We start from the raw sequence: 23,613 nt of genomic DNA on the forward strand, positions 1-23,613 counted from the left end.
CAGCACTCCATACAGTGTACAGTACTTCATACAGTGTACAGTACTCCATACAGTGTACAGTACTTCATACAGTGTATAGCACTTCATACAGTGTACAGTACTTCATACAGTGTACAGCACTCCATACAGTCTACAGTACTTCATACAGTGTACAGCACTCCATACAGTGTATAGCACTTCATACAGTGTACAGCACTCCATACAGTGTATAGCACTTCATACAGTGTACAGCACTCCATACAGTGTATAGCACTTCATACAGTGTACAATACTTCATACAGTGTACAGTACTTCATACAGTGTACAGTACTTCATACAGTGTACAGCACTCCATACAGTGTACAGTACTTCATACAGTGTACAGTACTCCATACAGTGTACAGCACTCCATACAGTGTACAGCACTTCATACAGTATACAGCACTCCATACAGTGTACAGTACTTCATACAGTGTACAGCACTCCATACAGTGTACAGCACTCCATACAGTGTACAGTACTTCATACAGTGTACAGCACTCCATACAGTGTACAGCACTTCATACAGTGTACAGTACTTCATACAGTGTACAGCACTCCATACAGTGTACAGTACTTCATACAGTGTACAGCACTCCATACAGTGTACAGTACTTCATACAGTGTACAGTACTCCATACAGTGTACAGCACTCCATACAGTGTACAGTACTTCATACAGTGTACAGTACTCCATACAGTGTACAGTACTTCATACAGTGTACAGTACTTCATACAGTGTACAGCACTCCATACAGTGTACAGTACTTCATACAGTGTACAGTACTCCATACAGTGTACACTACTTCATACAGTGTATAGCACTTCATACAGTGTACAGTACTTCATACAGTGTACAGTACTCCATACAGTGTACAGCACTCCATACAGTGTACAGAACTTCATACAGTGTACAGTACTCCATACAGTGTACAGCACTCCATACAGTGTATAGCACTTCATACAGTGTACAGTACTTCATACAGTGTACAGCACTCCATACAGTGTACAGTACTTCATACAGTGTACAGCACTCCATACAGTGTATAGCACTTCATACAGTGTACAGTACTTCATACAGTGTATAGCACTTCATACAGTGTACAGCACTCCATACAGTGTACAGAACTTCATACAGTGTACAGTACTCCATACAGTGTACAGCACTCCATACAGTGTATAGCACTTCATACAGTGTACAGTACTTCATACAGTGTACAGCACTCCATACAGTGTACAGTACTTCATACAGTGTACAGCACTCCATACAGTGTATAGCACTTCATACAGTGTACAGTACTTCATACAGTGTATAGCACTTCATACAGTGTACAGTACTTCATACAGTGTACAGCACTCCATACAGTGTACAGTACTTCATACAGTGTACAGTACTCCATACAGTGTATAGCACTTCATACAGTGTATAGGACTCCGTACAGTGTATGCAGGGGCACACCTCTAATGAGGCAAGGTGAGGTGGCCGTCTCAGGCAGCAAATTCGAAGGAGCGGCAATTTTACAATCTTTTTTTTTTTTTTACTTCTTTTATAAACTAGCCCAAGACAGACCGCTCTGAAAACAAAACTGAGCGGACCTGTCTTGGGCTGGCTTAGACCTCTGTGTTTCAGCGCAGGCGGCAATGATAAGACGTCATAACACCTCCTGCGCTGAGACGTAGACATCTTAGACGTGAAGGAAGAAAGCTCGTGGGAAGTTAGCTGAGTAGAAGCAGTGGTGTGGACCCCAAACAATCAAGACAGGGACACAAAATGCAGCAAACTGGTTTATTTAGATAAAACAGGAAAATAAATATAATGAGCAAAAAAAAATCCAGCCTTAACTTTAGGCAAAAACAAAATAAATCCCTGCTCGTCTGAGCAACTAACTAACAGAATGGATAACCTAACTATACGTGTGGCTTACTACCAACCACATGAACACAACAGGTGCAATATAGTCTCACCGGCCTCAGGGTTACAGGACAGAACCAGACGCCTCCTCTCACCTCATGGAACTGCCAGGAACAGGTGCGTGGAGAAGTGAGGCGTCAAAGATGTCTGTGTAAACTTTACAGAGACAAGTCACAGTTGGAAGAAGTGGCCATGGCGGTCCAAAGGGAAGAGACGGGCAATGAGTCAGAGACGTCTCCTGTAAGTCACAAAATCTTAGTGCACTGTATTCTCTGTAATGTTACCACTAGCACTCCAACCGCCCCCCTCACCTACTAAGGGGCGCTGTCTTTTGATTGTCTGGAGGCTAGGTTCACCACTGAGTGTACGGCACTCCATACATTGTAGTTGTGGCGCTGAGTAACTACAGCTCTGCTCCCATTCCCTTGAATAGGAGCAGAGTTGGTTCTGGTGGATGAAACAGTTGATGAGTGTTGGGTTTGGGAGTTGGAGTCTAATTGATCTGATTCAGATGACGAATCCTGTGGTTAGATCATGATGCAATTTTTCTAGGTCTCAGAAGAGTCCTTTAGTGTAGATCCAAGGTTCCTGGAGACACACTTTATTCTTTCCTTCCTACTTGGGACTTTTATTTCCTTAATGTCTGTCCTATGAAGTTTATGAATGAACTGGAGGATAGCTAAACAAATGGACAAACCGCGCTCTTGCAGGAAAGATCAATGGACAGCAATCCAACGTTGGGATACGTAAATTACAGTTTTATTGATGGATAAAATCACAACGCGTTTCGGGATTTATAATAAGTCACTCTGCTTATCCCATAAGCTTGAGGAGTACACACAGAAAGCCGGCGATTTATTGCACTTGAAAAAGGGATTAAAAATCCCGAAACGCGTTGTACTTTTATCCATCAATAAAACTGTAATTTACATATCCCAACGTTGGATTTCCTGCAAGAGCGCGGTTTGTCCATTTGTTTACCTACAAGAATCATCTTATAGCTATCCTCCAGTTCATTCAATCTTTTGACGTTTTTTGCTGACGTACCAGGACAAAGACGCTGCCACCCTAGGTTGGATTATAGGTGCTTTATGTGGTCGTGACGTTTCACAATCATCTAAGGTAAGAGGCCAGTCAGGCCCTATCAATAGTCCACAGATTTGTAATACAAATTTACACTCTTGTGCCGCTTGGCGTTTCCTTCTTTTTTGTTTTTGAGCTTCTTATGAAGTTTATGGTCACTGTCAAATCCCCACGACTTCTGCAGTAACTATAGGACACAGAGGTGTAAACACTTCCACATTGGATTCTGCTAAATTCAATGTCAGGAACATAATAATAATAATAATAATAATAATAATAATAGTAATAATAATAATAATAGTAATAATAATAATAATAACAATAATAATAGTGTATTAATGCTTTCCCTCCTATTCACAGGAACGTACAGATCCCAAAAGTGAATTCCACTTTACCAATTTGGTGAACAGCACTTTGCAGATTTTCTTTGCGGGGGTAGAGACCACCAGCACCACCCTGAACTACGCTCTGCTACTTCTCATGAAATACCCAGATGTCCTCGGTAAGTAAAGACCTTTCCAATGACGGAAATAATTAGGTTTTATGTAACAGAATACAGTATATTAAAGGGCCAGTTTAGGGGAACCTCACCCCAATCCTTCTTTGACATTCATTCTAAGCTGTTTATTTGTCCGGCTCGACTGGACTTTAGTTTTTTTACAATACAGATCAATCCAAACGCTATAGACCCTAGAGGTAATGGACTCACATCAATATCATTGTCTTCTGCCAGTCCTATAGCGCCCATTATTGTATCACAGTCCAGGCAATGACAAACATGTTTCATTTGTTTCCCAAATGTTTGAAGGTCTCAACAAAAATCACATACAGTGGGGCAAAAAAGTATTTAGTCAGTCACCAATAGTGCAAGTTCCACCACTTAAAAAGATGAGAGGCGTCTGTAATTTACATCATAGGTGACCTCAACTATGAGCGACAAAATGAGAAAACAAATCCAGAAAATCACATTGTCTGATTTTGTAAGAATTTTTTTTCAAATTATGGTGGAAAATAAGTATTTGGTCACCTACAAACAATGAAGATTTCTGGCTCTCACAGAACTGTAACTTCTTCTTTAAGAGTCTCCTCTTTCCTCCACTCATTACCTGTAGTAATGGCACCTGTTTAAACTTGATATCAGTATAAAAAGACACCTGTGCACACCCTCAAACAGTCAGACTCCAAACTCCACTATGGTGAAGACCAAAGAGCTGTCAAAGGACACCAGAAACAAAATTGTAGCCCTGCACCAGGCTGGGAAGACTGAATCTGCAATAGGCAACCAGCTTGGATTGAAGAAATCAACTGTGGGAGCAATAATTAGAAAATGGAAGACATACAAGACCACTGATAATCTCCCTCGATCTGGGGCTCCACGCAAAATCTCACCCCGTGGGGTCAAAATGATCACAAGAACGGTGAGCAAAAATCCCAGAACCACGCGGGGGGACCTAGTGACTGACCTGCAGAGAGCTGGGACCAATGTAACAAAGCCTACCATCAGTAACACACTACGCCGCCAGGGACTCAGATCCTGCAGTGCCAGACGTGTCCCACTGCTTAAGCCAGTACATGGCCGGACCCGTCTGAAGTTTGCTAGAGAGCATTTGGATGATCCAGAAGAGTATTGGGAGAATGTCCTATGGTCTGATGAAACCAAACTGGAACTGTTTGGTAGAAACACAACTTTTTGTGTTTGGAGGAAAAAGAATACTGAGTTGCATCCATCAAACAATATACCTACTGTAAAGCATGGGGGTGGAAACATGCTTTGGGGCTGTTTCTCTGCAAAGGGGCCAGGACGACTGATCCGGGTACATGAAAGAATGAATGGGGCCATGTATCGTGAGATTTTGAGTGCAAACCTCCTTCCATCAGCAAGGGCATTGAAGATGAAATGTGGCTGGGTCTTTCAACATGACAATGATCCAAAGCACACCGCCAGGGCAACGAAGGAGTGGCTTTGTAAGAAGCATTTCAAGGTCCTGGAGTGGCCTAGCCAGTCTCCAGATCTCAACCCTATAGAAAACCTTTGGAGGGAGTTGAAAGTCCGTGTTACCAAGCGACAACCCCAAAACATCACTGCTGTAGAGGAGATCTGCATGGAGGAATGGGCCAACATACCAACAACAGTGTGTGCCACCCTTGTGAAGACTTACAGAAAACCTCTGACCTCTGTCATTGCCAACAAAGGAGAGAGAACAAAGTATTGAGATGAAATTTTGTTACTGACCAAATACTTATTTTCCACCATAATTTGCAAATAAATTCTTACAAAATCCGACAATGTGATTTTCTGGATTTGTTTTTTTGTCTCATTTTGTCTCTCATAGTTGAGGTCTACCTATGATGTAAATTACAGACGCCTCTCATCTTTTTAAGTGGTGGAACTTGCACTATTGGGGACTGACTAAATACTTTTTTGCCCCACTGTATATGGTAGACTCTGAGTAGACGTCTCCTTATTTCTCCTTACTACTAGCCAAAGTCCACAAGGAGATTGACAAGGTCATTGGACGGGACCGAAGCCCAAAGATTCAAGACCGGAACCAGATGCCGTTTACTGATGCTGTTATTCATGAGACACAACGTTTTGTAGATCTGCTCCCGATGGGTGTGCCAAGGAAAACGACGAAAGACATCACTTACCGAGGGTATTCCATCCCTAAGGTAGGTGTCCTAAAATACTGTATTTGGATGTGAAGGCTTTTGGGAAGAAAATAATGGATGTCCTACTATGCACTTGATGGGAACAGTTTCTTTCCAAAAAAAAAAGCCAGGTCAGATACTTCACAATTCATAGTCATTTATAGGAAGATAGAACATTGGGCCAGGACAGGATTGCACCATTCCCAATAACATCACTGGACCTTCTGTGTAAGCCATAAATGTACGCGAACCTCCAGAGAGACACCATGGAAGAACTCTAATGGGGTCCTTACAGTGGTTGGCAATGATGTCTTATAGCACTTTGATCCTGATTTCTAATCCACCTGTCTGATTTGTTACGTCACTGGCTATGCCACCCATTCGCTGGAGAGAATATTTGAAAAAAAATTTTTAAAAAAGATTGCATTTGATAAAATTTGGAGAGAGCCAGACAGGCCAACCTTACCAACATTCCCCATCCACTTTTCAAAAATGGAGCAAGTGGTATAAAAATGCAAAATGTCTCTACTTTGCAACTTGGATGGACGAACCAAACAAGGAATCTTATTCTTTTAAATCTTAATATCCTAATAGATATTTCAGGTTTTTTGTTTTTTTTTGCAGTCCAGACAACCTATATATTATACATGGTCTTATATTCCAGAACACCAATGTGTTACCAATGTTGACCTCGGTGCTAAAAGACCCTTCCTGCTTCCCGTACCCAGATGAATTCAACCCCAAGAATTTCCTGGATGAAAATGGTGAACTTAAGAAGAACGAGGCCTTCATCCCCCTGGCTGCAGGTACATTGAGTTATAGTTCATGGATCTACAAGTGTGAATCTTCGATTGATAATTTGTCCATCACATTTAGTTGAGGACATGTTTTCTCTAACCTCGGTGATGACTTCATGTCTATCAGCCGTTCTTAGTGGGAGAAGGAACTGCACCCACTGGGTCTCCCATTGTGCCACCATCTACCCAACGTAAATCAGAGAAGCCATCACCAATTTCCCTGGTGCTTCGTAGTATTATTAGTGGCCAAAATCAGCACATAGACACTCGTAGGACACGAGACCACTGGGCATTTTACTTTAGGTAGATTCACGGCTGTTTCATCAATACAAGTACCGGTCTTGTCCAACTGTGAGGAAATCATAGCCCTGCCTTTACTCCAGAACATGCTAGATCAAGAAGTGATATCGCTATTTTTGTGAATATGCAAATGAAACTTTGATATCTTGGCAATTGAAACACCAATTCAGGTTACTGTAACCTATCTATCTGTAGTGCTGGGATGGTATACTGGTTCTGGTGACAGTAACCTACCTATCTGCAGGTCTGGGGTGATACGCTGGTTCTGGTGACAGTAACCTACCTATCTGCAGGTCTGGGGTGATACGCTGGTTCTGGTGACAGTAACCTATCTATCTGCAGGTCTGGGGTGATATGCTGGTTAATGGTGACTTTAACCTATCTATCTGCAGGGCTGGGGGGATATGCTGGGTCTGGTGACAGTAACCTATCTATCTGCAGGACTGGGGTGATATGCTGGGTCTGGTGACAGTAACCTATCTATCTGCAGGGCTGGGGTGATATGCTGGGTCTGGTGACAGTAACCTATCTATCTGCAGGGCTGGGGGGATATGCTGGTTCTGGTGACAGTAACCTATCTATCTGCAGGGCTGGGGTGATATACCGGTTAATGGTGACTTTAACCTATCTATCTGCAGGTCTGGGGTGATATACTGGTTAATGGTGACTTTAACCTATCTATCTGTAGGGCTGGGGTGATATACTGGTTATGATGACACTAACCTATCTATCTGCAGGGCTGGGGTGATATGCTGGTTATGATGACACTAACCTATCTATCTGCAGGGCTGGGGTGATATGCTGGTTCTGGTGACAGTAACCTATCTATCTGCAGGACTGGGGTGATATGCTGGTTCTGGTGACAGTAACCTATCTATCTGCAGGACTGGGGTGATATGCTGGTTCTGGTGACAGTAACCTAGCTATCTGCAGGGCTGGGGTGATATGCTGGGTCTGGTGACAGTAACCTATCTATCTGCAGGACTGGGGTGATATGCTGGTTCTGGTGACAGTAACCTATCTATCTGCAGGGCTGGGGTGATATGCTGGGTCTGGTGACAGTAACCTATCTATCTGCAGGGCTGGGGTGATATGCTGGGTCTGGTGACAGTAACCTATCTATATGCAGGGATGGGGTGATATGCTGGTTCTGGTGACAGTAACCTATCTGCAGGGCTGGGGTGGTATGCTGGTTCTGGTGACAGTAACCTATCTATCTATAGGACTGGGGTGATATGCTGGTTCTGGTGACAGTAACCTATCTATCTGCAGGGCTGGGGTGGTATGCTGGTTCTGGTGACAGTAACCTATCTATCTGCAGGGCTGGGGTGATATGCTGGTTCTGGTGACAGTAACCTATCTATCTGCAGGGCTGGGGTGATATGCTGGTTCTGGTGACAGTAACCTATCTATCTGCAGGACTGGGGTGATATGCTGGTTCTGGTGACAGTAACCTATCTATATGCAGGGATGGGGTGATATGCTGGTTCTGGTGACAGTAACCTATCTATATGCAGGGATGGGGTGATATGCTGGGTCTGGTGACAGTAACCTATCTATCTGCAGGGCTGGGGTGATATGCTGGTTCTGGTGACAGTAACCTATCTGCAGGGCTGGGGTGGTATGCTGGTTCTGGTGACAGTAACCTATCTATCTATAGGACTGGGGTGATATGCTGGTTCTGGTGACAGTAACCTATCTATCTGCAGGGCTGGGGTGATATGCTGGTTCTGGTGACAGTAACCTATCTATCTGCAGGGCTGAGGTGATATGCTGGTTCTGGTGACAGTAACCTATCTATCTGCAGGGCTGGGGTGATATGCTGGTTATGATGACACTAACCTATCTATCTGCAGGGCTGGGATGATATGCTGGTTCTGGTGACAGACTCCCTTTAAGTTTATCAAGCAGAGCTGTAGAAAGTAAGCCCAAATCTTGAATACTCTTGTATTTTTTTCTTTTTCTCCTTATGACATATATACTCTGTATCCTGGTGTATTATACACTCACTGGCCACTTTATTAGGTACACCATGCTAGTAACGGGTTGGACCCCCTTTTGCCTTCAGAACTGCCTCAATTCTTGGTGGCATAGATACAACAAGGTGCTGGAAGCATTCCTCAGAGATTTTGCTCCATATTGACATGATGGCATCACACAGTTGCAGTCGCAGATTTGTCGGCTGCACATCCATGATGCGAATCTCCCGTTCCACCACATCCCAAAGATGCTCCTCTATTGGATTGAGATCTGGTGACTGTGGAGGCCATTGGAGTACAGTGAACTAATTGTCATGTTCAAGAAACCAGTCTGAGATGATTCCAGCTTTATGACATGGCATTGCATTATCCTGCTGAAAGTAGCCATCAGATGTTGGGTACATTGTGCTCATAAAGGGATGGACATGGTCAGCAACAATACTCAGGTAGGCTTTGGCGTTGCAACGATGCTCAATTGGTACCAAGGGGCCCAAAGAGTGCCAAGAAAATATTCCCCACACCATGACACCACCACCACCAGCCTGAACCGTTACCGATACAAGGCAGGATGGATCCATGCTTTCATGTTGTTGACGCCAAATTCTGACCCTACCATCCGAATGTCGCAGCAGAAATCGAGACTCATCAGACCAGGCAACGTTTTTCCAATCTTCAATTGTCCAATTTCGATGAGCTTGTGCAAATTGTAGCCTCAGTTTCCTGTTCTTAGCTGAAAGGAGTGGCACCCGGTGTGGTCTTCTGCTGCTGTAGCCCATCTGTAGCCTCAAAGTTGGACGTACTGTGCGGCGTTCAGAGATGCTCTTCTGGCTACCTTGGTGTAACGGGTGGCTATTTGAGTCACTGTTGCCTTTCTATCAGCTGGAACCAGTCTGGCCATTCTCCTCTGACCTCTGGCATCAACAACGCATTTCCGCCCCCCACAGAACTGCCGCTCACTGGATGTTTTTTCTTTTTCGGACCATTCTCTGTAAACCCTAGAGATGGTTGTGCGTGAAAATCCCAGTAGATCAGCAGTTTCTGAAATACTCAGAGCAGCCCTTCTGGCACCAACAACCATGCCACGTTCAAAGGCACTCAAATCACCTTTCTTCCCCATACTGATGCTCGGTTTGAACTGCAGGAGATTGTCTTGACCATGTCTACATGCCTAAATGCACTGAGTTGCCGCCACGTGATTGGCTGATTAGAAATTAAGTGTTAACGAGCAGTTGGACAGGTGTACCTAATAAAGTGGCCGGTGAGTGTATATACTGAGCTGTATATACTGTGACCAGTGCAGATTACTGACTCTGTATATTTGTATTTCACTCCAGGTAAAAGGAATTGCTTGGGAGAATCTCTGGCACGAATGGAGCTCTTTATTATACTAGTCACCATATTGCAAAACTTTAACTTGAAGTCGCCCGTTCCTCCGGAGGACTTGGACATTACACCGGATATAACTGGGCTCGGAAATTTCCCCAAACTGTATCAAGTGTCTTTTATTCCTCGTTAAAACTGCATCACGTTAAACAAATTGTTGGGTGCAGATACAGTGTTGGCCAAAAGTCGTCCCCCCTGCAGTCCTGTCAGATAATCCTCGGTGTCCCCCAGATAATGATTACACAGCACAGACTCTTATATAGTGTATAAGTGACACAGGGTATGTACAGTATAAGTATCGTCCCCTGCAGTCCTGTCAGATAATCCTCGGTGTCCCCAGATAATGATTACACAGCACAGACTCTTATATAGTATATAAGTGACACAGGGTATATACAGTATAAGTATCGCCCCCTGCAGTCCTGTCAGATAATCCTCGCTGTCCCCAGATAATGATTACACAGCACAGACTCTTATATAGTATATAAGTGACACAGGGTATATACAGTATAAGTATCGCCCCCTGCAGTCCTGTCAGATAATCCTCAGTGTCCCCAGATAATGATTACACAGCACAGACTCTTATATAGTATATAAGTGACACAGGGTATATACAGTATAAGTATCGCCCCCTGCAGTCCTGTCAGATAATCCTCACTGTCCCCAGATAATGATTACACAGCACAGACTCTTATATAGTATATAAGTGACACAGGGTATATACAGTATAAGTATCGCCCCCTGCAGTCCTGTCAGATAATCCTCACTGTCCCCAGATAATGATTACACAGCACAGACTCTTATATAGTATATAAGTGACACAGGGTATATACAGTATAAGTATCGCCCCCTGCAGTCCTGTCAGATAATCCTCACTGTCCCCAGATAATGATTACACAGCACAGACTCTTATATAGTATATAAGTGACACAGGGTATATACAGTATAAGTATCGCCCCCTGCAGTCCTGTCAGATAATCCTCGCTGTCCCCCAGATAATGATTACAACCACAAACTCTTTGGTAATATCTTCAGTTATTTTGTTTGCAATGAAAAAACACAAAAGAGAATGAAAAAAAGTCACATCATTGATCATTTTACACAAAACTCCAAAACTGGTGCGGACAGAAGTATTGGCGCCCTCAGCCTAATACTTGGTAGCACAACCTTTAGACACAATAACTGCGCACAACCGCTTCCGCTAACCAGCAATGAGTTTCTTACAAGGCTCTGCTGGAATCTTAGACCCTTCTTCTTTGGCAAACTGCTCGCGGTCCCCCCTGAGATGTGAAGGGGGCCTTCTCCAAACTGCCACCAAGAGATCTCTCCCCCTCCCCCACAGGTGTTCTATGGGATTCAGGGCTGGACTCATTGCTGCCACTTTACAAGTCTCCAGGGCTTTCTCTCACCACCATTTTCTAGTGCTGACCTGAAGTGTGTTTTGGGTCCTTGTCCTGCTGGAAGAGCCCTGACCTCTGAGGGAGACCCCGCTTTCTCACACTGGGCCCTACATGATGCTGCACAATGTGTTGGTCGTCTTCAGACTTCATAATGCCATGCACACGGTCAAGCAGTCCAGTGCCAGAGGCAGCAAAGCAACCCCAAACCATCAGGGACCTCCACCATGTCTGACTGTAGGGGGCGTCTTCTTCTCTTTTTTTCCTGTAATCTCTATGTTGAGGCCTTCTCCTACTTTTGTCTCCTCTGACCAGAGAACATTCTTCCAGAACGGTTTTGGCTTTCTCAGGTAAGTTTTGGCAAACTCCAGCCTGGCTTCTGTCTGTGGGTAAGAAGTGGGGTCTTCCTGGGTCTCCTACCATACAGTCCCTTCTCATTCAGACGCTGACGCTGGATAGTACGGGGTGACACTGTTGTACCCTCGGACTGCAGGGCAGCTTGGACTTGTTTGGATGTTAGTCGAGGTTCTTTATCTGCCATCCGCACAATCTTGCGGTGAAATCTCTCGTCCATGTTTCTTTTGCGTCCACATCTAGGGAGGTTAGCCACAGGGCCATGGGCTTTACACTTCTTGATGACACTGCGCACGGTAGACACAGGAACATTCAGGGCTTTGGAGATGGACTTGTAGCCTTGAGATTGCCCAGGCTTCCTCACAATTTTGCTTCTCAAGTTCTCAGACAGTTCTTTGGTCTTCTTTCTTTTCTCCATGCTCAATGTGGTCACACAAGGACACAGGACAGAGGTGGAGTCAACTTTAATCCATTTCAACTGGCTGAAAGTGTGATTTAGTTATTGCCACCACCTGTTAGGTGCCTCAGGTAAGTAACAGGTGCTGGTAATTACACAAATTACAGAAGCATCACATGATTTTTCAAACAGTGCCAATACTTTTGTTCACCCCCTTTTTTATGTTTGCTGTGGAATTATATCCAATTTGGCTTTTTGACAATTCTTTCTGTGGTTTTCCATTGAAGACAAATTAAATGAAGATAATGAAGATAATAATACCAAAGAGTTTGTGATTGCAATCATTTTCTGGAAGAAACGGAGTATTCTCTGACAGAATTGCAGGGGGGGGGGGGGGGGGCAATACTTTTGGCCAACACTGTACAAGATATGAGAAGCCAAATCCAAACTTCTTAATACATAGTGATTTTACAGGGACTATGAGGCTGCGGGATATTTTCAACCCCTTAAACTCTACAAGCTGTGTGAGAGGTAGACCTTTTTTTTACCATCTATACTCTGGTCTACAACCACGGCCACTGGATTGGAGATCATTATCACCCCATGGCTATACCCTTAGATTTTTCACATTATCTATTTTGTAGATGTCTACCATTAAACCACTGGGACACAATGACTCCATCTAAGCTGTATCATCTAAAACAGTAACTCATGGACAGTTTGGACCTTCTTGTCCCCCAGAGGTCCTGGCCCCAGTATCAGCTCCTACTACAGATCTCCATCCAGGTCCCTAAGGGGCCTCAGCAATAACTCTCCTCTCCAGGAGGCAAGTATGTCTGATATGGTCACATATATCTTCAGAGGATCTGGCCACAACCTCAGCTCCTCTCTAACAGGGATCCTTATGGCGGTCTCTTCCCAGTATCCCTCTCGTGGTGACCTCGGCTTCTGTTCTCATTAGCTTTCTACATGCAGGTATCTTGGACTTGTGATGGGGCCTCAGTGGTCACATGGGGTGCGTCAATATCATGTCGTGGACGCACCCACATGGTGAAATTAAAGTGAACTTTACATAAAGAATGATCACAGGCAGGTCATGTCCATTCCCTGGTAGACACAGACGTTACCTATTCTCAAGATGTGGATGGTGGAGGTGAGATCTTCAATGATCACATATCTATGGCATATCATATGGATATTGCCAAAAACACTAAGATGAGAGAACCCAATTCAGGTGGGGTAAAGGAAGAACTAAAAGTTTGGGAATCATTCAACTAAAAGATGTCTAAGGAAGAGTCAAAAGCTAATACATAGCCAGTGCCGGGATGGGACAGTGACTCTCATGACTAATGTGATGGCTAAAGCTTTTCACGGCTACTATGATCCGCTCTATAACCTCACATCCCCACGTTCCACAACTCCAATACTGACCTCTCACATGTCTTTAGCTCAATATATCGTGGATAGAGCCCTGCCATCTCCCAATTGGAAGACCCATTCATGGCAGTAGAGCTAGAACACGCTATCGGACCCCTTCCGTCAGGTAAGAGCCCCGACCCTGATGGCTTTACACCCCTTTAACAAAATTGGAAAATCTTAGTGATGCATGATGGGACATAAAAATAAAAGCAGATATGACCTTTATATTCTATGGAAAAAGGTGTAGTCACAGCCACATAGCATATCCAAAAATAAATGTTAAAGGCTTACTTGAAATTCGAAGCGATGAGACCCATGAAGAAAACTTGGAGATGCACGGAGAACCTTCCGGAGAGGCAAGAAGGAAATGGCGAAAGAATGGATGTCCAGCACTCCGTTGCTTCTTAGTATAAAAGTAGTAGACTTTATTATGGAGACATGCTCCCTTAAAAACCGCGTATATACAACATATGTACAAGTACAGACAAGACTTGTCTGTACTTGTACATATGTTGTATATACGCGGTTTTTAAGGGAGCATGTTTCCATAATAAAGTCTACTACTTTTATACTAAGAAGCAACGGAGTGCTGGACATCCATTCTTTCGCCTTTATATTCTATACATATATCCAGCGATCATCAATACAAAATATATCATGATGGGGACATTGCTGTATACTGCAGAGCACAGGAATAAAGCTTGTAAAAAACAAGTCATTGTGTTAGCTCTGAATTTGTTCTCATTGTCCCCGGGACATTGAATGATAAAGCTGCCCATAGTATGTAGCGGTATGTCTTGGCTGTACGGTTGTGTTCAGATTCTGCTGGATGCAAATGGTGCCATGGAAAGAGCAAGCGAGTAAAAGAGTTCAGGATTAAAAGACTATATATGACTGTAGGAAAGGAAAGTGTCATCTGCTAAAGCGTTCCCGTCCTGCAAAAAAACGGACAGAGCTATAAACAGGGCGTCGATATAAAGCGCTTTCCGCGCCATCCATTTGCCATGTTTTATTTTTAACCAGATGCATGAACAGTCTAGTAAAAACATGATGTGACCCTCTCCCTACAGACAGAAGGGTTTGAGTAAGCCTAAGGGAATGAAGGAAAAAGAATCCTAAATCTCACCAATATTTGGTATAACCTTTGCCCTTTGCCTTCCATTAATTCTTGCACTTGCAGTTTTTGTTAGCACTTGGCGGGGAGGTTGTTCCTGCCGCCATCTTGGAGGACTAAGCCCAGAACCTTCTGTGAATGTAGGATTGCTTCAATCCATCTGTCTCTTCATGACATCCCAGACAGACTGGATGATAACTGATAAATACGGAAATACCAGGCACCGAGCAGTGTGTAGTGTATTACCGCTGATACAATAGCAGTGCACAGTATATGGGTGGTCTGTCACCTTGGCAGGTTGTGTTCTGGTTCACAACCGCCGCTTAAGTAAGATCAATCCACAGTAAGATGCACAACATCTCGTAGGGAGCGTCAGGAGAAATGTCAGCGCAGGACCAAAGACACATCCAGTGCGGGCGCCGGAGGGAATGCGCTGACCTGGTCTTACTCCAAACCAAACTTTTATTGTTCATATAACAAAGTTAAAGACACACAATGTACTTCATCATTCCTTTACCCCTTTCTCAAGTGTGAAGTGTTTGCTCCTCAGAGTCTTGAGGACACTGACATTAAATAGATAGCAGAAATAAAGGCGAGACCTCTCGAGTGGACCCGGCCATTACAATAGACATGTGAAAAAAATCTGCATGTTAATTGTTAATATATACACACACTCATCGGGAAAAAAAAAAAAAAAAACTTATCGGGTCTTGACAATAATAGATAAATAATAGAATACCCTAGAAATATTTTACCAGACAATCCTAGAATTACATTCAGGAGGGCAAGGACATTAAAAAAATCCAATCGCGCCCAATCACCTTAAAACAAAAAAATAAAAGTGTAATGGACTATTATAGTGAATATACAATGTATATATTGTACACCCCAGCACTGGGCATGTGCGGGCTGGACCTCCTGTGCATATGCAGTGCCCAGTATAAAGCATACCCCTATCTACAGGAGCGCTCGGGTCTCAGCATACACATCCCTGATCGCCTGCCCAGTATGGAGATTCTGAGGATGTTGGCACATGGTGGAGGACACTCCGGCGCATGCCCAGCGTGAAGCAGTAGACGTTGAATGCTTTACACAGCGGATACCGTCTGCGGAGTACATCCGATTTATGCTTTATTAAATTCACCCATGGCCGCACTTCTAATGAGGCGAGGTGAGGTGGACACCTAAGGCGGCAGTTTCGGAGGGGGCGGCAATTTCACCATTTTATTTTTTTTTTACTTTTTTTCCCCTAAACTAGGCCAAGACAGACGCTTTGAAAACAAATCTGAGCGGCCCTGTCCTGGACTAGTTTAGACCTCTGCGTCTCAGCGCAGGCGGCGATGATAAGACGTCTTCACACCTCTTGTGCTGAGACGTAGACATCTTATGCACAGCTGGGTGAAGAAGAGGAGGCGGCAGCAACAGCGGTGCAGGGCTCCATCAAGGAATCGCAAGGTAGGTAAGTAAGGATACTTTTTTGTTTAATTGGCCGCTACCTGCTGGAGTATCCCCAGCCGATTTATCTACCTTCTCGGTCCTGCTCATGGCCACCCCTGCTTCCCTTTCTGCTATAGAATGCAGAAGAGGGGAGAAGAAACAGCTGTGATCAGGCCCAGGCCACGAACCCCAACAACTATCGCTATCATTATACTCTGGGGTCTTTTCAGACCCCCAAGCATAATAATTGGAGCCCCAGGAGAGGTGAAGAAACATAAAAATCACTGTTACTCATCTAACCTGGGTCTGATGTTACACCTAGCAGGCTTTGGGCTTATATGGTAGTGTCCCAGACGTCACGTGAAGCACATGACGTCTGGGACGTTACCATTACTGACTGAAGCTTGTGCTAGGAGTAACAGCTGATCCAGGAGAGGTGAGTAACAGTGTTTATTATGTTTCTTCACTTCCCTGAGTCTCTGATTTTTATACTTAGGGGTTGGGAAATACCCCAGAGTATAAAAATAGTTCATGGGTGGGCTACTATGGGGCATAATAGTTGGGTGGGCAACTGTGGGGCATAATAGAGGTTGCAGGGTCCACTGTGGCCCCTGAAACCTCTATTATGTCCCAAAGTGGCCCCTGCAACCTCTATTATGTCCCAAAGTGGCCCCTGCAACCTCTATTATGCCCCACAGTCTATTGTGCCACTGTGGGGCATAATAGAGGTTGAAGGGGCCGCTGTGGGGCATAATTTCACGTGCAAGGGATATTTATAATAGTGTACATGTGTGGAGAAGTGTGGAGTCAAACATGTCTGTGTTACAAACTTTACAGAGACAAGACAGCTGAAAGAAGTGGTCATGGCGTTCAGGGAAGAATCAGTAAATGTGAGCAATAAGTCAGGGTCATCTCTTGTAAGCAAAAAAAAATAATAATTCACTGTAATGTTACCACTATCACCACCACCCCTTCCCCGCACTATTCAGTCCGGGAAGGAGGGGGCAACTTTAGATCGTCCGCCTCAGGCAGCAGTGAGGCTAGGGTCACCCCTGAACTCACCTACAAGATGTTTCTAATGCTCCTGCTTTTCTTATTTATAATAGGTTTTATGTCCTCCCTAATACTATTCTATCCCCTATGGGAATCAATTAATAGTCTATACAGCGGTCTATGTATACACCAGGGTGTATCTGCCTCCTGTTAATACACTAATACTTTACGTCTTCAGTTATGCACAAACACTTCCACTTGAGAAAGGGGTATAAGAAACCCAAAACGCGTTGTACGGTAACTTTGCTATATGAAAAATAAAAAATAAAATTTTGGTTTGGAGTAAACCCCGGCTAGGAGCTGTTCCTTACGGATGGCATCCCCCACACTGGATGTGTCTTTGTTCCTCTGTTGATATTTCTATCTGGATGATGTTAACATCAGGGCTATATCTTTGGGGATCATATCATCTACTACAGAGGTTGTAGCTTTATTACAGAGGACATAACTCTACTACAGAGGTTGTAGCTCTATTACAGAGGACGTAACTCTACTACAGAGGTTGTAGCTCTATTACAGAGGATGTAACTCTACTACAGAGGTTGTAGCTCTATTACAGAGGACGTAACTCTACTACAGAGTTTGAAGCTCTATTACAGAGGACATAACTCTACTACAGAGGTTGTAGCTCTATTACAGAGGACGTAACTCTACTACAGAGGTTGTAGCTCTATTACAGAGGACGTAACTCTACTACAGAGTTTGAAGCTCTATTACAGAGGACATAACTCTACTACAGAGGTTGTAGCTCTATTTCAGAGGACTTAACTCTACTACAGAGGTTGTAGCTCTATTACAGAGGACGTAACTCTACTACAGAGGTTGTAGCTCTATTACAGAGGACGTAACTCTACTACAGAGGTTGTAGCTCTATTACAGAGGACGTAACTCTACTACAGAGGTTGTAGCTCTATTACAGAGGACGTAACTCTACTACAGAGGTTGTAGCTCTATTACAGAGGACGTAACTCTACTACAGAGGTTGTAGCTCTATTACAGAGGACATAACTCTACTACAGAGGTTGTAGCTCTATTACAGAGGACGTAACTGTACTACAGAGGTTGTAGCTCTATTACAGAGGACGTAACTCTACTACAGAGGTTGTAGCTCTATTACAGAGGACGTAACTCTACTACAGAGGTTGTAGCTCTATTACAGAGGACGTAACTCTACTACAGAGGTTGTAGCTCTATTACAGAGGACGTAACTCTACTACAGAGGTTGTAGCTCTATTACAGAGGACGTAACTCTACTACAGAGGTTGTAGCTCTATTACAGAGGACGTAAGTCTACTACAGAGGTTGCACCTTTTCTACAAGGGTTTTAGCTCTTCTATAGGGGTTGCAGTTCTCTGATCCTGTCTTACTACAATGCATAGAGTACATGGGGCACCTACTGTAACATAATCGTACAGTCCTTCACCGAAGATCCATTAAATGCTCCATATTAAAGTTCTTTTATATAAACCGTTTCTTTGACCGATCTGAATTAAAAAAAATAACATATGTTGAAGCAGGCAATGCCAACCCCACCCCATGTGCTACGTATTGACTCTGCAGAATAGAACAGAAGAGTCTCAGTGCAGAGAGATCATCTGGAAGGACGAGCAGCAGTCAGGATGTTCTCAGAAGATGTCACTCTCCTCCTTACAGCTGCCTTGTCTTGTCTCATCTTATATATAAGTTTAAAGCATTTCTGGAGAAAAGGAAACTTACCCCCTGGACAGACCCCCCTGCCGATACTGGGGAACGTCCTACAGCTAGGCAAAGGAGACCTGGTGAAATCTCTGTTGAAGGTAAGTCTATGGTGAGCTATGAACAGACTGTCAGTGTAGTATCTAAGGACAGGATGTCTCATGTATGTATATCACAGGCTGTCTCATGTATGTATATCACAGGCTGTCTCATGTATGTATATCACAGGCTGTCTCATGTATGTATATCACAGGCTGTCTCATGGATGTATATCACAGGCTGTCTCATGTATGTATATCACAGGCTGTCTCATGTATGTATATCACAGGCTGTCTCACGTATGTATATCACAGGATGTCTCATGGATGTATATCACAGGCTGTCTCATGTATGTATATCACAGGCTGTCTCATGTATGTATATCACAGGCTGTCTCATGTATGTATATCACAGGCTGTCTCATGGATGTATATCACAGGCTGTCTCATGGATGTATATCACAGGCTGTCTCGTGTATGTATATCACAGGCTGTCTCATGTATGTATATCACAGGCTGTCTCATGTATGTATATCACAGGCTGTCTCATGTATGTATATCACAGGATGTCTCACGTATGTATATCACAGGATGTCTCATGGATGTATATCACAGGCTGTCTCATGTATGTATATCACAGGATGTCTCATGTATGTATATCACAGGCTGTCTCATGGATGTATATCACAGGCTGTCTCATGGATGTATATCACAGGCTGTCTCATGTATGTATATCACAGGCTGTCTCATGGATGTATATCACAGGCTGTCTCATGTATGTATATCACAGGCTGTCTCATGGATGTATATCACAGGCTGTCTCATGTATGTATATCACAGGCTGTCTCATGTATGTATATCACAGGATGTCTCATGTATGTATATCACAGGCTGTCTCATGGATGTATATCACAGGCTGTCTCATGTATGTATATCACAGGCTGTCTCATGGATGTATATCACAGGCTGTCTCATATATGTGCTGCTTTTGTGACCATCTCTAGTTTCTGCCACCACTGAACCCCCATAGTGTTATGATTTCCTCTGGTGACCTTCATTGTGTTGGCAGGTATTGGGTCGGGGTCTTGATCTATTTGTTATTTGCTTTCTGTGTCCCTCTGAATTGTGAATAAAAGGGCTCTTATTATAAGTACAAGTAACTGCCATCTCCTGACTATTCCGCCCCGGGCTGTGGGGTTTGATCCTCCTCCTGCTATTTAGTAGTTTGGGGACTTTTCCAGTTTAAATAACCTGGAGTTTGGATCCACCGCTGACTCGGAGTTGGCAGCACTTTCTCCCAGGGTTGCTCTGACAGATCTCGCTCTTATCATGGCTTCCATATCAATGTGATATTCACTATCAGTTTATTTCTCGTGTTATTTTTAATACCAATTAGAAACCTTGTATTGAGGAAGAGGAAGACTAGTCTGATGCTTGATTTCCATCCAGCTCAGTGAGAAGTACGGAGAGGTGTTCACCATTTATCTGGGGTCCCGGCCGGTCATAGTGGTCGCAGGATACAAAGCTGTGAGAGAAGTCTACGTGGACAGAGGCGAGGACTTCTTAGCTCGCGGAGATGTATCTGCCTTTGATATTCACTACAAGAACTATGGTGAGTAATTTGTCTTTGCTTAGGGGGCACAAATAGTGGCCATAGATAGGACCTCTGTGCAGAACTTAAAGGGAGTGTCACCAGGGGTCCCCATTACATTATAAGCTCAGTCTGATGGTCGGAGTTCACATGAATGAAACACTTTTTATCTGCTTCCTGATCGGCGCCTCCATTGACATGTACACTATGTAAGAGGGTGAAACAGCCCCTGTGTAGTGAATGTGCAATGTGTAATTGAGTTGGTGTTTTCATAACCTGACATTTTGTTGTTTGACCACAAGAGGTCGCTGTTGCAAGATAACAAGTAAAAGGAAAAAGGCTGTATGCCCCTGGAAGATTGATGTGGAGACCCTGATCGTTGTAGGAGGGTTCTAGGAGCCATTTTGAGAGAGAGCTGTGGAGACATCACTGTGCAGAGAGGGTCCTTGGAGGGAGAAGCCACAGCAAGAATAGCTGAGGATTTGAGACTTTCAGAGTCTGTCCAGACACCATCCTAAGGAGAAGATTACTGTCAGAGACTTGGCTGAGAAGTGAGACTGTCAGTGAGACCGCATGCTGTCCGAGGAGCTCCTCTTCACCCTGATGCTAACAGAGACTAAAAGGTACCCAACAGAAGGAAGCGTGCACGCACCACACGGCAAGTCTGGCACCATATTGCTGGGACTGAGTAAAAAGCCTGTAGTTAGTTAGTTCGGTATAATCATCACCCCAGGCTGCAATACTGGTGAACTATCTACCTGTCTGGTAAAAGGACTAAGTCACAGAGGATTTCTACAGAGTTCTATCTCCCAGAGAGGGACTTGTAAGGAAGTCTGGGAGCAACATTTAGTTTAACTTTACACTGTTTGGCTTGCAAGCTAACTAACCATTATACTTGCTTAGTTGTACTTGGTTTGGGGGGAATTTAGTAGTATTGTGATAAGATTGTAAACCCTGGTGTTACACCGCCGGATGCCTCTGTCACACACACTGAATTGTTCCTGTGTAATAGGGTAATAACAGGTAACAGGCAGCTGCATAGGGGCAGCCTGCAGGTATAAAGCAACATAGAAAAAAAGCAGGGCACTAGCCAGCCAGTAGTTAAAACTTGACAAAATTTATTATTTCATTCCGTTAAAAAAGAACACACTTTGTGTCACTCACATACGGGATTGGATATAGATGAAACAAGATCTGACAGAAGCGACGATCGTTTCGTGCATGCTGCACTTCATCAGGCTCCCTCCAACTAAGCGGTTACGCTCGCTATTTAATAGGATACGCAATTTTGCCACTCCTACAGACATCACGTAAATATGACACTTCAAAAAAATAGACACAGCATTAAAAATCTTTAAAAAATATTATCAACAAATCAAAACAAACACTTATTACATCGTATCGCCTTAACTTTATTACTTTATAAACTTTTTTGTGACTTTTATTCTCCCGGAACATATCTATCCTCTGATAGGCTTATAAATACTTTAGCCACGCCCTCATCGGCGGACTAGAAGGAAGATCGCTTCTCCCAATTCCTACCTGTATTCTAGACACGCCTATCTTCTTACTCTAACCAATCGCGGACGGAGCTACTTGGTTTCATTTCAAATAGCGACATAAACTCCGCCCATTCCCGGCGGACCTGAAGGAAGACTGTTTATCATAGATGCCAGCCAATCCTCGCTTGAGCTACATTCCCTGCTGGCTCTACGCTACCAGTGTCAACTACGTGGACATAAACCCGCCCATTTTTTTCACCGACCAATCCAATTTGAAGCTACTATACTTCGCTAAAAACCAACCCTGGTTATTCCAACTGCCTATACGTTGGTTTCATGGCATAAACCCCGCCCATCATTGGCGGACCTGAATGAAAACGACTTGTGGCAAGCGCCAGCCAATCAGCACTCGAGCTACATTCACTGCTGATTCTATATTATCAGTATCCGTCTATTGAGCATAGCGATAGAGGCTCCGCCCATTTTCAGTGGAAAACTATCAGGCCCTTGTACCACAGAATAAGAGAACACTTCAAATCAATAGAAAATGGTAAAGGGTCACCTAGGCTTATTGAACACGTGAGAGAAACTCATGATGGAAAATCCGAATGCCTGTCATTTTGTGCTCTAAAATATGTAGCACCACTGCCGAGAGGGGGCGATAGGGGGCTGAAATTATTACAGGAGGAGGGCAGGATCATACTACGGACCGGTGCAACCGGCCCCCTTGGTTTGAACGATAGGCTCGACATGAGTGTATTTTTATAGGGAGACATGTATATTTAGTCCTTATAATGTTGAGAGAGTACTTTAGTAAGCTTTTATAATAATACGAATAGACTGAGAAGTTTATTGCAATTTGAGGGTCGGTACGGTTCCATCGCCCATAAGATAGATCGGTTTAGTGTGTTGCATAGTTTATTTCTTCGATATGGGAGTTGTTCAAATTATATTTTCAGCCAGGTCATTTATTAGAGGAATATAAAACTAGAAATCATAAGTAACGATTAGTCAGGGACTTGTTAAGAGTTAAATAAAGATCAGGCACTATTCAGAATATAGGGTGAGGTTAAGTGCATTTTTTTTCCCCTTGTTCACCCTGTGGTTACCGGTATATACTGTGTAACTGAACCTATAGGTAGTTGTAGTAGCTAGGGCTAGCTTTTAATACAGCGGAGTAGCTCTAAATTTGATTGGCTGATCTAAGAAAATGGGTGGTTCTATGTTTGAGAACCAACAGTGAATGTAGCTCGAGTGCTGATTGGTCGGCGTCTGCTATAAGCAGTTTTCATTCAGGTCCGCTGATGATAAGCGGGGCTGTCTTCAGGTCCACTGAAAATGGGCGGAGCCTCTATCGCTATGCTCAATAGACGGATACTGATAATATAGAATCAGCAGTGAATGTAGCTCGAGTGCTGATCGGCTGGCGCTTGCCACAAGTCGTTTTCATTCAGGTCCGCCAATGATGGGTGGGGTTTATGCCATGAAACCAACGT

At 43.8% G+C, this 23,613-nt stretch overlaps 2 protein-coding genes across 3 annotated transcripts in view; both read left to right on the forward strand.

Moving 5' to 3' along the window:
- The window catches only part of LOC142184145 (cytochrome P450 2A10-like), a 30,861-nt gene extending 20,359 nt beyond the window's left edge, over positions 1-10,502 (forward strand). Inside the window, exons 6-10 of one of the 2 annotated variants that reach the window (XR_012711805.1) lie at positions 3,373-3,514; positions 5,495-5,682; positions 6,326-6,467; positions 8,615-8,680; positions 10,072-10,159. Coding sequence is in view for 1 of the 2 variants with exons in the window: in XM_075258875.1 (XP_075114976.1) it covers positions 3,373-3,514; positions 5,495-5,682; positions 6,326-6,467; positions 10,072-10,253 (654 nt within the window). In the remaining variant the exon portion in view is untranslated. Of the gene's footprint in view, positions 1-3,372; positions 3,515-5,494; positions 5,683-6,325; positions 6,468-8,614; positions 8,681-10,071 lie in introns of both variants that reach the window. The other variant, XM_075258875.1, reaches the window with a different exon arrangement.
- An 8,383-nt stretch (positions 10,503-18,885) lies between these two features.
- LOC142185610 (cytochrome P450 2G1-like) overlaps positions 18,886-23,613 on the forward strand; it is a 29,379-nt gene continuing 24,651 nt past the window's right edge. Inside the window, exons 1-2 of the mRNA XM_075261037.1 lie at positions 18,886-19,087; positions 20,474-20,636. Coding sequence (XP_075117138.1) covers positions 18,911-19,087; positions 20,474-20,636 — 340 coding nt within the window. The 5' untranslated portion in view covers positions 18,886-18,910. The remainder of the gene's footprint in view (positions 19,088-20,473; positions 20,637-23,613) is intronic.

The sequence above is a fragment of the Leptodactylus fuscus genome, chromosome 11 (genome assembly GCF_031893055.1).
Source record: "Leptodactylus fuscus isolate aLepFus1 chromosome 11, aLepFus1.hap2, whole genome shotgun sequence".
Lineage (NCBI taxonomy): Eukaryota > Metazoa > Chordata > Amphibia > Anura > Leptodactylidae > Leptodactylus > Leptodactylus fuscus.